The following is a 14,303-nucleotide window of genomic DNA, read 5'->3' as shown; positions in this document are numbered from 1 at the left end:
CCGTTGGACGGCTCTATTGAGAGAGCGCAGGGGTGGTGGTGGTGGTGGGGGATTTTCAGCCCTCCCTCGTCTAACCCGTCGCTCTTTTCTGCCCGTGCAGTCAAGCGGAGAAAATCGCAAATCCGCTTCGCTGATGGAGACTGAGGCTTTTGGGCGAGTTTCGATGGTGTTCTCATCACCTATGAGAGAGTGTCAACGCCTCAGGTTTCGAGGTTGACACGCTTTATAGTAAGCAGTGTGCAAAATTTGCTTTCATTGTTCTTTCCAATATCTTCCATAATTTTTTTTTGACACTTTGTTGCGTCTCTATTCATCTGCCCTTGCGTCGATCTGTCAATTCATCTGTTTAATCTGGCAGCATCTGTCATTTGTCTTGTCACATTAATCATCCATCCGTTAGATCATCCATCTTTCAAGCGGCGCACTCGTATGCTTTTCAGTGCGTCCCATTCATCTGTCTGTGCCGCTTTTGGGCGCGAGACGGATGTTGTCGCGGCCGTCTCCGACTCTTCAACGTCGTTCTGCAAACTCTCGATGACAGATCCGGAGAAGAAAATGGCTCAACTCTCGAGATAATCCCAAACCTCACCTGGGCAGTGCGCTACTTGGGTAACCCGTGCGTTGTATTGACAACTGTCTCGCCGAATTACTGGGAATCTGTTGGGTTGTGCCAAAATCTTGATTCATCATCTTAAAAAAAATTGTTTTGGCAATTCTATGATTCCAGCTTCACGGGACCAGGTAGAGGAAGCCCCAGTTGTGCTCCGGCATGATCCAGAACAGCATGGATGTATTATATTGTGGCAGAACTCCCACGTCAATCCCGTCTAACACACCAGTGACCTCAGACACAACAAATGTTCCCCTGGATGAACGTAGAACATTTTCCACAGACTCACGCACAAAGTGGAAGCTGCAACTGCATATTTTGTTCCATTTTTGCTGTACGGGTTATGGATAGAAACATTTACCACATTATTTTCTCTGGCTCTTCATGTTCTTTATTACGTTGAAACATGCAAATATCCATCCATCCATTTTCTTTGCCGCCCATCCTCACGAGTGTCGCTGGAAGTGCTGGAGCCTATCCCAGCTGTCAACGGGAAAGGAGACGGGGTACACCCTAAACTGGTTGCCAGCCAATTGCAGGGCACATAGAGACAAAAAGCCACACCCACAATCACACCTAGGGGCAATTTAGAGTGTCCATTTAATGTTGCATGTTTTTGGGATATGGGAGGAAACCGGAGTGCCCGAAGAAAACGCATGCAGGCACGGGGAGAACATGCAAACTCCACACAGGCGTGACTGGGATTGAACCTGGGTCCTCAGAACTGTGAGGCCAACGCTTTATCAGATGATCCACCGTGCCGCAACCCATAGATCCATCTACTTGTAATAATCTAATCTAATCTAATCTCTCACCAGGATTTTACTTTATATGTCCTCGTATCATCAAGATTGGAACAACCTCATCGATGGACAAACTTTTCGCTGCTGCATGCTGATTCCCACCTGTTGTTTCCCACAACCTCACACACCAGGTAGATGGCTACTCTTAAACGAAGCTCGCTAACACGCAGGGGAGGGACAAAAACAAGTTGTGTAACGCCTGTGAAGTGAGTTCAGTGAATGGAGCGGATCCATTTTCTGTGTGTATTTATGTGCGTCGCTGCAGACGGCTTTGACAGGAGGTTAGAAGCCAGGGGCCTCTCTCAGTGGTTTTGTTTCGCCAGTGAGTGAAATACAGGGCCGGTTGTCAAGGTGACGAGGCCTTGACACCTCACCAAGGAAATACACTGATGCACACAAACTATCCGTCCTTTTTTCTTACTCCGTGCATGCGCTTTCTCCACATTTCTTTGTCGGGCATAGTTGTGTTTTTGGTTCTCCGCTCTCGAATGCAAGTTCGCACTTGGCACGCATTCACTTTTGTTCGTGTTGAGACAAGTTTGGAAGACCACCTTGTGCCTCACATCCAGGTGAGACGCTGCTGAGAGATGACAAGGTTATGCGAGGAATTACAAGGAAAAGGGAGGTTCAAGGAATGAGAGGAGGGGGGGTACAAGAGAGAGAAACATGACCAGCGATTGTAGATCATTTTTCCTAATTTATTATTTGAAAACCGCAATCACTCACTTTGGCCGACGTGAAAACCTGTTATTTCTGCTTTAATATGTGCGATTTGTTTGACAGCGAGGAGGAGCAGTGCCATGTCGTACCTGTCGAGGCTTGTCACAACTTTTTAATACCCTACAGGTCCACAAATACGCATACCCTGTAAATTCATTTACTTTATATGACAAATTCTGTGCGTAAGTAAGTTACTGACAATTTTTTTGTGGAATTGTCAAAAGGCAATCAAGCTTAGCAACTATTACAACTTAATATTTATCTACAATGTCCTACTTACTTTACTACATGGCGGCTATGTGTACTATGTAACCCGAAAAGTTAATACTCCTTTAAAGATTGTCAACAAGTTTCGGTTCTAAATGTGACTACACTACTACATTTAGACGCAAATGTGCTAGATCGAGTCTTTGAAGACAACCCTGATTTAAGAAAAAAAAAATGGTTATATTTAAAAGGAGAGTAGTTAATGTGGTTCTTGCTCATCTCCTTTAAAGCGGTAACAGCAAAAAGAGGTTTCAGCCTTGATTTAATTGATTTGATTTAATTAGAAATTACATGCGCACAACAAGCTAATTCTCCACATGGTCTATAATGATGCAGAGAGAGGGGGAAAAAACACAGAAAAATGATCATGCATAATATAAAATATGAGTAGATATAAATATATTAGTTGAAAATACCGGACCATTTTGTGGTGCGGTCTGAATGTGTTCAAGTGTGTTGAATCCATTTTCTCGGCTGTCACCCAAAAAAAAAAAAAGCTCACATACGTTCTCATTGTGAAAGTTCACACGGGAGATTGTGCATCTTGGCTTTGTTAATAATCAGCTTCATTTCATATTTGAAAGACCTAATTAGTCATATCTATGATAGTATGCTAATGTCAAACGAGCATGATTCCCGGTTCACGTTGGGCCCTCTGGGGGTCCTGGAGGTAAGGAGGTGCCATATCCCACTCACTCTCAACAAGAGCAGATGGCCCCTAGCCGGGCTGGGCGGCATGAATGAGCCGCTTTTGTCTGCGGGTGTAGTGTAGCTGCTTAGCCCAGATGGCTTTTGTACCTTTTGTTTATGCTGACTTTCTGCACAGCGAGCCACTGCCTGCTGGCTGCTGTCTGCTACAGTGGGTGGTAGTTCTTGCACTCACTCGCGTTCGTCTCTCGCGCTCTCTGACATTTTGTGGCACTTATTGTGATTCACATCTATGCTTTTTTTTTTGTTTGCCATATGACTGAAGAAAAACACGATTGCTATCGGAAAATAAACCTACACAAACCTCTCTCGAGAACAGACTTTCATAGGTGAAAACAAATTTGAGGATGTTGGTTCTTCTATATATTATTTTATATATATTTATGATTATTTATTATATATTTATTCTGATCTTATATTTATTATTATATATATTATTTTAGATATATTTTTATTGTCAATGTATGTGTTCATTTGTGCTCTTTTTTTATTTCATCAAGTTTTTGTTGGCTAAATATTATAAATAATAAATAAATATAAACAATATATTAGTTGAATTTCATTTTTTTTTTTCATTTCAATTTGGAATTTTCCATTTCAAAAACTCTGGTAAACTCACCATAAATCCGACATGCATACAAAAATGTGATTTGCTACTTTGATTTAATCGCCAATCGTGCAGTGCTTCAATCGTCCTTCAACAATGATAGTATTCAATATTTTGGAACTCATCAGTGCACGTGACGGAGGAATCGCAAAGGACATGCACCGGTTTGTGGCCTCAAGTAGCCTTGCAGGAAGTTGGCTGCTGAGGGATGCATAGTGCAACTAAATTTGTACCCAATCTGGCTGTTTTGACCATAATTAACCTTTTTAGGCTGCGCATATAAATAGCGGTTAGTGCGTCGGCCTACTAAATCTAAACTGGCGTGAATGGTTGTTTGTCTATATGTGTGCCTGGCATCCAGTCCGGGGTGTACCGCACATTTCGCTCAACGTCATATGGGAGTGGCTGCCGTTAGCCACAACACTAATGTGGAAAAGCAGTACAAAAGTTCAACCGATGGATGTTTTTTTTCAACTTCAAGTGTCCTCCGATAGTCACACCTGCAATTCCTGTACATTGAAATCCCACCGGAACGTCCCTCGCAAGAATCCTGAAATTCTGCAGGCCGTACGTCCGAGCCACACGTAGGTATTTGTAACGTGGGCGCCAGGGGGATGCCACTCAAACTTTATGAGTCTGCATGTGTTGTCATCTTCAGCTAAGTGGAAAAAGTCACGTCATGGCACAGCCTTCTTTGCTCTGCTAACTAACAGCTAATTTACTCCTTAGTTCAAGTCAGATATTTAATGAATCCGCACATGAATGCTAACAAAGACCTCGGATGACCTCCCTTGCAAATGTGCCCGGTACGCGGCGGAATGTTATCCTTGCGTGATCTGGTCACGCTAGGTTGGGATCGCGTGTTCCTCGGTGCCCTCGGGCGGGGGGGGGGAGGCCCTCGGCGGTGCAGTGGCAGGCTTCAGAGCGTGGCTAAATCCCCACCAGAGACAGTCTGCCTGGCAGCTCGGTACTTCAACAGCCTGTATTTACAACAACCTCTGGAAGAGCGGGATCCGGTTACCGCGTGGGATATATACAACGCATCAATCAGCGGGCGGACGCGTGGGTAGGGGAGAGGCTGTTATGGTTCACTGTTGTGGTGCTTTTATTACTGTCTGTAAACCTTCACACATACCTACTCTAGGTGTGCGTACAAGGACACAAACACAAAACACACAAGGACTTTCTGTGGGTCCAATCCAGTGTTTCAGCCTCCATCTTTCCCCTCAGCTTAGATCAAATGCAACAACTAGAGATGAGGTCACTATCCCACAGCTGTCCCGGCCACTCAGAGCTCCACGCGGTGTGTGTCGCCGGTGTGTGTTTCTGTGAGAGTAACTGGTGCTACTGAGGTCAAATTGGACTCTCCCTGACTTTCCCTCAAAACTCTGGGGATCCGACAGGCCGCGTTGAAAGCTCTGATCCAGATCGAGTTGCCTCGTAGAAGGTACAAACAAGCACAAACACACACACACACAAAATGCTGCATATGCCAAAGTGAGCTGCCGGGAACGGCAACCGGAGAGACTGGGAAAAGGGAGGGGAAGTGGAGGGTTGAAAAAAAGCAGGGATGATTTTACAGTACTGCCATGACACACACAAAATCAGGAAAAAAAATGTTTTCAGCACACAAAAGTGGCCACACACTCAAGCACAAATCTGTACGCTCAAATACAGGAAACCGAAATAAACGCAATATACATTAGTGCATTTGGGCAAAAAAACAAAAACAACGCAAACACAATATTATAATAACACACATGTAATTAGAGGATGTGGTTTTAAAACAACATAAATTGTTATATTAAGAGAAAAAGCTCTAACTTCATCAGACAAGACAAATGTTCTCATATTGAAGGAACAAAATTTGCAACAATAGAAAATCTGATGAGAAATAGGATGGAACATTGAGAGAATAAAGTATAAAAATACATTCTTAAGAGGTAAAAAAAAAGGTCATACATATTTGGGCAACATTTTACATTCTCATCTTAAGGTTTAAAGGTTACGGGGAAAATGTATTCCAAACTAATTAGGGCCACAATTTTTAATGCGCAGCCTTTTAATACCCAAGGCAGATATTCCAAAAATCACTGGTGTATATCAAATGCTCTAAATACCGATGAGGACCACCTGACTGCATTTTATGTACTTTTAATTGAACACTTTCAATCCCTAAAGCTCATATATTTTTTATGAACCAATATACATGATTCAAATGATCTCTCTATTCATTCTTTATCGACCCCGACCGCAGTAATTGCAGACACGGTCGTCACCTTGATAATAATTGTCAACGCTGCATTCTTCACGCTCCAAAGATATTGGGAACGTATCGAAAAGTTCTTTTAGTTCAACAGATTTAATAATGCCACTTTCCTTCTCGAGGCTTTGCTTTGCTTTACTTGCAAGACTGAAGAGTTGTCCTTTGTGTATTGGACTACGAGCATATCAATACAACTTTATGACTGTATTATAACCTGACAACGTATGACACTCGTCTTTCACCAATGATAAAGAACCCGGTTAAACATTAGTAGCAGTTTTTATTCACCTTGACCTTTGTTTTAATGAGTCCCGGTATTTACAATCCAGCCGGGTGTTACCCTTTTCAAACAGTGTACACCTTTTCATACATATAACAGTATAAAATTCAATCGAAAATGTTTCAAATGCCATATTTATACAAATAAATAGCCACACTATCACTGGACTGATGTAAAAATAACTGCTTTTCAAGAATGGCCTTAATAATTGAATCAGGAAATATTAACAGGCACTAAGCGCCGAGATAAAGTGATAAATGCAGTAATAATTATGCATAACGGCACACTTAATGTAACATATAACTACAGTCTTGATTTATTGAGGGCAACGTATCGGGAGGTTGAAAGCTTCCCGGAACTCAACTATGAGGATGGATGTTGCAACTGTACGCAGCTGCAAGAGCGCCGTGCTTCAATACTATCTGTCCCGTTTAAAGGCTGCAATATACGCGTCCGGTTAATAATAGATTTTGTGAGGATTCACATGTGCTCATAAACATACATAATGCAGCTCACTGAATCAAAATCCGGCACTATAGCGATCTCGGTGGAGGACAAGCGCGGCAAGATTGTTGCACGTCGAATTACAGCTGGCCCAACAGAATTAGAATCAAACATTTTAGTATTGCGTCTACTTCTCATCTTCTCACTTTGGATTGAAACTACTGGAAATCCAATTAAATTAACTAGTAAATGTAAATATGTAATAATTTGACAAGGCAACAAATTCACAACTTCATAGATATTCAGAGCACAAACTAACTTTTCACCGCAGTGGTAAAACATTTATAGTTAATTAAAGTTCACACATTGTCTCTACGGCAACTGAACATCTCAAAGCAAGTACACGTTGCCTTTCAGTTTAAGGTCACAAATATTTTCCACGTTGGAGTTAGTATAATAAATTATGCGAGTGGCGATCATCATACTACGTGACTTCTGCTCATATACGGAGTAGTAAACAAGCTCGAGTTACAGGAAAAAGGCTGTAAATATGATCAGAAAAAGGAAATGGCCAATCAGGGGGCTTCAAATTGACTTCACCCAAGTTAACTTTCAGGTTTAACGTCGCGTTAACAAAGACGATTATCTTTTAATTACTACTTTACGTAGTATTTGTTACCACAAAAGTGTTACAAAAAACAACCACGTCACTACAAAGCATCCCCCCCCCCATGAGTGGGGAATTAAATTAATAGTGTCAGATTACTACTATGAACCTGTAATGACGCAAATATAAAAAAATGAGTGGAAATCAGTTTTGACAGACAGAAGTTTAACCTTCAATTGATTTATTTAACAGTATTTACAGTACAAATTGTATTTATTTGCAAGGGTTACAAACATAATATTGTACACAATCTAATAAACAATACATTTGCAAGGAACTAATTGAGCAAGATGGAAAGTGAACACAATTTGTCTTACCAGTGCCTGCTTTTTTTTTTTTTTACTGTGCATTAAATGTTTGGACAATTAGCAAATACATTTCATTTGAAATGGGGGTTGGTTAATTTTGAGTGCAGCTGTACACTGGGATTTGGTGCATTAAGTGACTATTGGGTAGTTGATCATGTTTAATCTTATTTTGTTTTGTTTTTCCACAGAAGAAAATCCTTTCAAAAGAAACCAGCGGTAGTGTTTTTACTTCTGTTTTGGCCAGCGTGCTTTTCCGCTCTGGCTGCTTTGCTTTAGGCGCTGTGCAGAGTTCAGCTGCGCGGCGGGGAGGGGTTGGAGGTCACAGCGTGGCACTCTGTGTGGGTGTCGAGGCGCTCTTTGACCCCCTCTGACCCGCTGAACAGCAGCCAGAGAGAAGGCCCAAAGGTCAGGGGGACCATGAAGGGAAAAGAGCATTTTCTCAACCTCTTCAGCGACTCACTGTGCCAATTTGTGCTTCTTTTTCTTCAATGTTTTTTTTTTCTCTTCTAAATCCACCCTCCCATCATTGTTCTTGCACACATAATTCTTATAGCAATAAAACGGAATAAAAAGATGCTTTAATTCTAATTGACACAAGACGTCTTCAGAATATATACCGAACGGCGCTGTGAAAGGCTTCCACGGCCCGAAGACCATGAGACTCCTTCAACGGATTACCATCTGAATATAGCCATTTTTTTACTTCTTAATTCCTTATTTTTTTCCCACATGACATCGCATAACATCTCTTTGTCGCAGTACAATCAGTTGACTCGAGTCAAACCAATGGAGTAGCTCAAAGTCTTGCGTTGTGATTATCTATGTTTAATACTGTAAATAAGAATATATGTCATATGGCGATACTACATCAGGCTTTATTTTTCTTCCTTTCTTTGAAGACACACACATACACACACTAGGGCCCCTTTTTCTCCCTTCAATCATTCATCCCATCCTCCACCCCCCTCCCTCTAATCAAGGGTCATTTTCTCAGCTTCCTGCCTGCCTCATCTGGCTTTTCCTCCACGATTGGTTAATTCTTTTCGGCATGCTGATTGGCCGAAACTTTCAACACCTCCCCCTTTCAGCAGTCACCTAAACACCTCCTTCTTTTTTTAGGCCGAGCCCTCAGGGAGGAGGGCCTTCTTTTAATACCCCCCCACCCCCGGCGGTCCTTCAATGGTTTACTAGCATGGGTGCGCCATCTGGTGGATTACAGTTTTAACGTTTGGCGTAATGTGTCAAAAATATAAAAACTCAATGACAAAAGGATTTAAGTCAAATAAAATGAAGGGACCCTAAAAACAAACTTGCCAACATTCATCCGAGCATTGAAAAATAATTCTAAACTAAGTAAGCCATAGATGGGCGGGGTGGGAGTTCAAGATTTCATAGCCAAAACTCAGCCAAAAAAAATTAAACTCAATCTATATATATATAAATATATGGACACCTCAAGTAATCAGTTAATAAATCAATCAGAAGGTTGATGACTATCACATACGAGTTGAAGGATGGAAGCTTTCAAAGCTCGCAGTATTTGTCTCTACTAGGTTGCCACGACGGTATTGGATGCAACCTCAGTTTTAAATAATTAACCTCTTAAAATCATTCAAATCGAAGACAATGTATAAGAGTCCGCTCCACGCTACAGCTGTGTGAAAATGTAAAAAAATGCACTCTGGACACCTCGAGTAATCCGTTAATAAATCAATCAGAAGGTTGATGACAATCAGATACGTGTTGAAGGATGGAAGCTCTTCATCTTGTCCACCAAGACAATCTGGACAATACGCTTTCGGTGTGACGGTCTGAGCGCTCCCCCGTGCTGTAAAGTCTCCTTCAACACGTATCTGATAGTCATCAACCTTCTGATTGATTTATTAACGGGTTACTCGAGGTGTCCAGAGTGCATTTTTTTGACATTTTCACACAGCTGTAGCTGACTCGGACTCTTATACATTGTCTTCGATTTGAATGATTTTAAGAGGTTAATTATTTAAAACCGAGGTTGCATCCAATACCGTCATGGCAAAACAGTACAGTACAGACAAATACTGCGAGCCTTTAACAGCATCGGGGCATCTTCCCATACTCTAAATCACATCGCAGCCTTCTCGCAGAAAACGGATGCGATCATTGATAAAACTATAAAGTGCCAAAAGGACGTGATTGAAGGCATCCCCTGTGCTGCATGTGCGGGCATGTAAAGTGTTATGGCGATGACCCGACTGATGTCTAAAGTGAAGGAGTATCATAAACCCTGACATAAATCATCTCAAAGCGCCGATAACCGCACGGTCCCACAAATCAGCCGGCGAATCCAAGGATGTCCGTCTTCTGGAGAGGAATTCTGGGAACGCTTCCAGATCCCCAACGAGTTAATAGGTGAGGGTTATCAAACATGTAATACGACAATACATTGAGGGTGATTACAGTTGTTGACCTAAACTGTCAATTTTTCTGTACCATATTTGGAACTTTGCTCAAAATGCAGCAGATGAATGTTTTGTTCATGGATTCAACAAAAATATTCATAGGACCCCCAATAATAATAAAAAATAGATGCTTTGTAACAATTAAAGGGTGCATTTTCCAGCAAACAGACAGGTGGGAGTGACAGAGAGGGGGAGGGTGTGGGGGGTGGGGGACAAGAGCAAGTAAATGGCAAGATGAAAAGGCCACTTGGGAGGGTGGCGAGACGTGTACATTAAAAACGTTCGGAAGGAGGAGAAGGAGACAACAATGCCAGTGCAGAAGGTCGATGGGGGAGTGCTCGGGGAGCTCTGGGGGGGAGAGAACAAAGGGAAAGCTGGAAGTACGAGAAAGCTCTCGCTGGACATGACTGTGAAAAACTGGAGGAGGGGGGCACCGTAAATCTGGATGCCCTTCGTCCGCAACCAGAGGAGATCGTGTCCAAAGCAGGGTCAGAAAGAGGCTGGCGTGAGATGATAATACAGAAAGATTGACTCAAAACATGGCCATAAAATAGCAAGCTTGGTACTGAAGCAGGGGGGTCGGGGGGGGCTCGCCATGGCAACGCAGCAAACGGAACGTCAACTGAATTACAGATCCTTAATCAACCTGTGCCTCGCGTTAGGCCTTCCTCGCATTCTTTCTGCTTTGAACACACGCGGCGTTTTCAAATGGGCAAGCAGGAATGTCGGGTGACATCATTGCCCACATCTGTCTTTTGTTAGATGCTATTCGGAGAATGGCTCGGCTGACCTGCAGCCCCTCGGCTGCCTGGATCGTGTCAAAGATGAAAGACTGTAAAAATCTCTTTGTCTTCATCCGACAGTCGGTCTTGCACACGCACAAAGCTGATTGAAAACAGTTTTTACCCTCTAGTTGTATTATGTGTGTCATATTAACGAAAATGTCCCCTCGAGGATATTAATTAACTCCGCAAGGGACCCAAATACGCATTTCTCAGGATGATGCATGCAGTTCTACACCTCCGCAAACTATAATCACACCTATTCTTTCATTAATAAATCTCTGAAAATCAGTGGAGAGGCAGAATTCTTGGATCGTATCAAATTTGCAAGTGCACCTACTGTGTTCCAAATCAGCTGCATGAAGGAATTACTGTAATTTCTCAAGTACAATGCATCCTGAAGTATAATGCGCACCCCCAAAGTTGACCTAAGAAAAGCAGGAAAACCCTTCTACCAATGTATAATGCCCACCACCAATTTGCTGCTACCCATATGGTCAGAATATTAGGAATCCTCTGTATTTATATTTTAAGTTTGTACTTGTATTGTTTTTCAAAAAACTGTCTGTACAACCATCATTAATAATAATCATTGTGCACGTGGTGATGTAGTGGTAATATAATCTCGGGACAGGCCACAGGACACGCTTATTCTGGTCCCACTATTTTGAATTACAAATTGACCCAATTATTGTCACCTCTCAAGCTGGTTTCTCAGCTATGAGCTCCCTTTATATTACTTTCACAAAAGGCCAATGAGCTGATTCATGAACCCAATTAGGACAGTCATACTGTTGGGCCTCCCCTCAACTGTTATTGTCTTTGCTCGATGAGTATTCATTCAGGAATGTGTTCGGTTTAAATGAGGCCCGTCAAAGGTGTCGGTTTGCGTGGATGCTCGTAACACGCCACAGGTGACGTGTTTCCGCAGCGCTCTTTATTAACGCAGGGTCGGCGGCAAATTAGCGAGGTGGCGCCGGCGTCCGAAAGCGTTAATTAACATGGTGATAAAAATCTTACTGTCAGTTCTCGTCATGCTGTTAGGCGACGACGCCGCGGCCGTGTCCGTCCCGGAGGTCGGCGGGAAGTCCGTCCGGTGTGGGGGCGACCTGCAGAGTTGCGGTCGAGGGTGGGATGCTGTAAGAATGCAGATGCAACACGAGGTAAGGATACAGGTAGCAATTTTTAGATGGAAAAATGTATTTATGTCATTGTCAAATCATCTTAATACAGAAAGAATACAAGTTATCATTTTCACTATGGTACATTTTTCAAGATATTGAACACACCTTGTTCATTTGAACATTACATAGATATTAAAAAAAATCTACACACCCCTGTTTGTTCAAATGCAAGGTTTTTGTAATAAAAGTGACATCAAGATAAATCTTTTTTTTATTCAAAAATGTTTTTCACCTTTACAAAAAGGGAAGTAAAAATAAACAATTGAAATAACCGTGATGAAAGTTCATCTGCTCGAAGAGGGTTTTCTTGACGTTCTTTTTTGTTTCTTTTTAGCAGAGGCTTAAAGTTTTTGTGCCAACACCAACTGGTATTTCATCATGTTCACAATCCTTGTCCAAATATAATTTTTGGAATTATGGCCGAAATTGGTTTTACTGGACTATAACCTTTGTTTATTTTGCTTACAATGTGGCAGAGTGTCATTAGAAGATTACAGCGGAGCTACAGAGAGACTGGAAGTGTCACAGAAAGGCACAGAAAGGATGTATTAGCTGATTTGGGTTGTTGATTTTGGTGTTCAGCCCCTCGTTAGAGAATTAAAAGGTGTGCAAAAAGTACTGAGACAATGAATAATTGGAAATTAAATTAATTAAAATATATAGAGGTCAAATTAACGCTACCTCAAATGGATATCGTATAGTATCCTGAAATTTGAACCTAATTGTTTATGAGTATTGTGATGCTGGATCCATGTTTTCCTTTTTGAACCATTAAAACTTTTCTGAAATATTATAATGGGTTGAGATGGACCAAAAGTTTGAGGGCTGAGTGGAACAAAAATGCTAATTCTAGTCTTTAGATGAAAATTTTGGAGAAAATCTGAACCCAAATAAACCTTTTTTTTTTTAAAAAATGTCACAGAAAGAAAATGAAATGCGGAGGAGTTTGGACCCGGAGCACTTCAAAAGAGAGGCGTCCCCGACCACGAGCAGAACGAGCCTCTCCGCTCCTGTGGAGCTCCACCCGCCTGCTGCTAAACCCCTCCACCTGCTGACCAGCATGCTCCTACGCTCTGGGAGGGAAAGCGATCCTGGTGATTACAAATCACTTCCCAACAAGCCCCAGAGGTTTGGAAGGTCCTGGGAGGGGATCCACAAATGTGCCGAATGCGTCAGAGGGCTTCAGAACACAGAAGCACCCCAAGGACAGAGGATAAACATTCTGTGCTGGAGGCTTCTTCAAACGTTAGCCAGAGCCAAGTTGTAGAACCTGGGCTTGCGTTGGTAGGTAAATCTATTGAATAGCCATCTTTTTTTTCCCTTCCTTCCTGTCAAAAAATAGCAAAACATTTGAGCTCATAAATTGACAAAGCCTGGCAGAATTTGTAAGATCCATACCATTCTTTAAGTCAGTCATCAGGTAAATCTCAATCATTTTATCTTAAATAGGATTCAGTTTAATCTATAAGGCATTGCAGGATCATGAAAACAAAATAAAGAAATAAGGACGAAATAAGCGGGTGTCTGTTTCAGAAATTCTGTCAGGGTGTGTTAACTTACGAGCACAACTGTGTTATGATATATCTGGATGATTTTTTTTCCTTTAGTGTATACAACACTGTACGTAATCAGATTTTTTTTTCCTCTCTAAAGGTTTGAGGATTATAACTTCGGCTCGGAAGAAATTGAGGCAGAAATAAAGAAACTCTAAGGAATGATATAAATCTATTCAGGGTTTAAGTGTCAGTGGAAATATAAATTGAGTAGCAGGCTGTGTATAAAATCATAAATGTGATGCAAATAAATCTGTAATAGTGTGAATTGCCTTTGTAAATTGTTTTTGCTGCTCTCTGCTGGTCAATAAAAATAATACTGTACGACAATAACAATCTGTAGTTGGTTTGTACCCACCCTTGAGACATAGTATATTAAAGTAAACGTGTTTTTTTTTTTTTTTTGTCAGGAAAGAATACGTTATTATTCATAGCAAGTTAAACATGCTGGTTAACGTTTTAGTGTTCGTATATGTCACAGAATTATTTGAATACGTGCTTGAAATCATCAGGTGTTTGCATTTTCGCAGGTTCGTTTCGTGTAAACATAATTTTACCGAATTGTTAATCACTAAAAGTTGAAAAAATACTCTATCATGTACACTTTTGCACAAAGTTGCCTCAGGCTAGCTAGTTTAGCTTGCCATTGACGAGTACGGCGTTTTT

General features: G+C 41.6%; 1 protein-coding gene across 1 annotated transcript; it reads left to right on the top strand.

The window, feature by feature from the left end:
• The first annotated feature begins 11,901 nt into the window (after positions 1-11,901).
• On the top strand, positions 11,902-13,859 carry npvf (neuropeptide VF precursor). The gene is made up of 3 exons (XM_061826294.1): positions 11,902-12,063; positions 13,007-13,368; positions 13,738-13,859. Exons 1-2 carry the CDS (start codon positions 11,902-11,904, stop codon positions 13,349-13,351), a joined length of 507 nt encoding a protein of 168 aa, XP_061682278.1. The 3' UTR covers positions 13,352-13,368; positions 13,738-13,859.
• The last annotated feature ends 444 nt before the right edge of the window (positions 13,860-14,303 follow it).

The sequence above is a fragment of the Syngnathoides biaculeatus genome, chromosome 1, assembly GCF_019802595.1.
Source record: "Syngnathoides biaculeatus isolate LvHL_M chromosome 1, ASM1980259v1, whole genome shotgun sequence".
NCBI classification, from domain to species: domain Eukaryota; kingdom Metazoa; phylum Chordata; class Actinopteri; order Syngnathiformes; family Syngnathidae; genus Syngnathoides; species Syngnathoides biaculeatus.
This window is presented reverse-complemented; position numbering and strand designations above follow the sequence as displayed.

Bases quoted from the DNA above. Each gene is read 5' to 3' on its own strand.
- npvf (XM_061826294.1), top strand. From the start codon at position 11,902: ATGGTGATAAAAATCTTACTGTCAGTTCTCGTCATGCTGTTAGGCGAC. The intron at 12,064-13,006 runs GTAAGGATACAG...AAAATGTCACAG, and splicing joins GAATGCAGATGCAACACGAG to AAAGAAAATGAAATGCGGAG.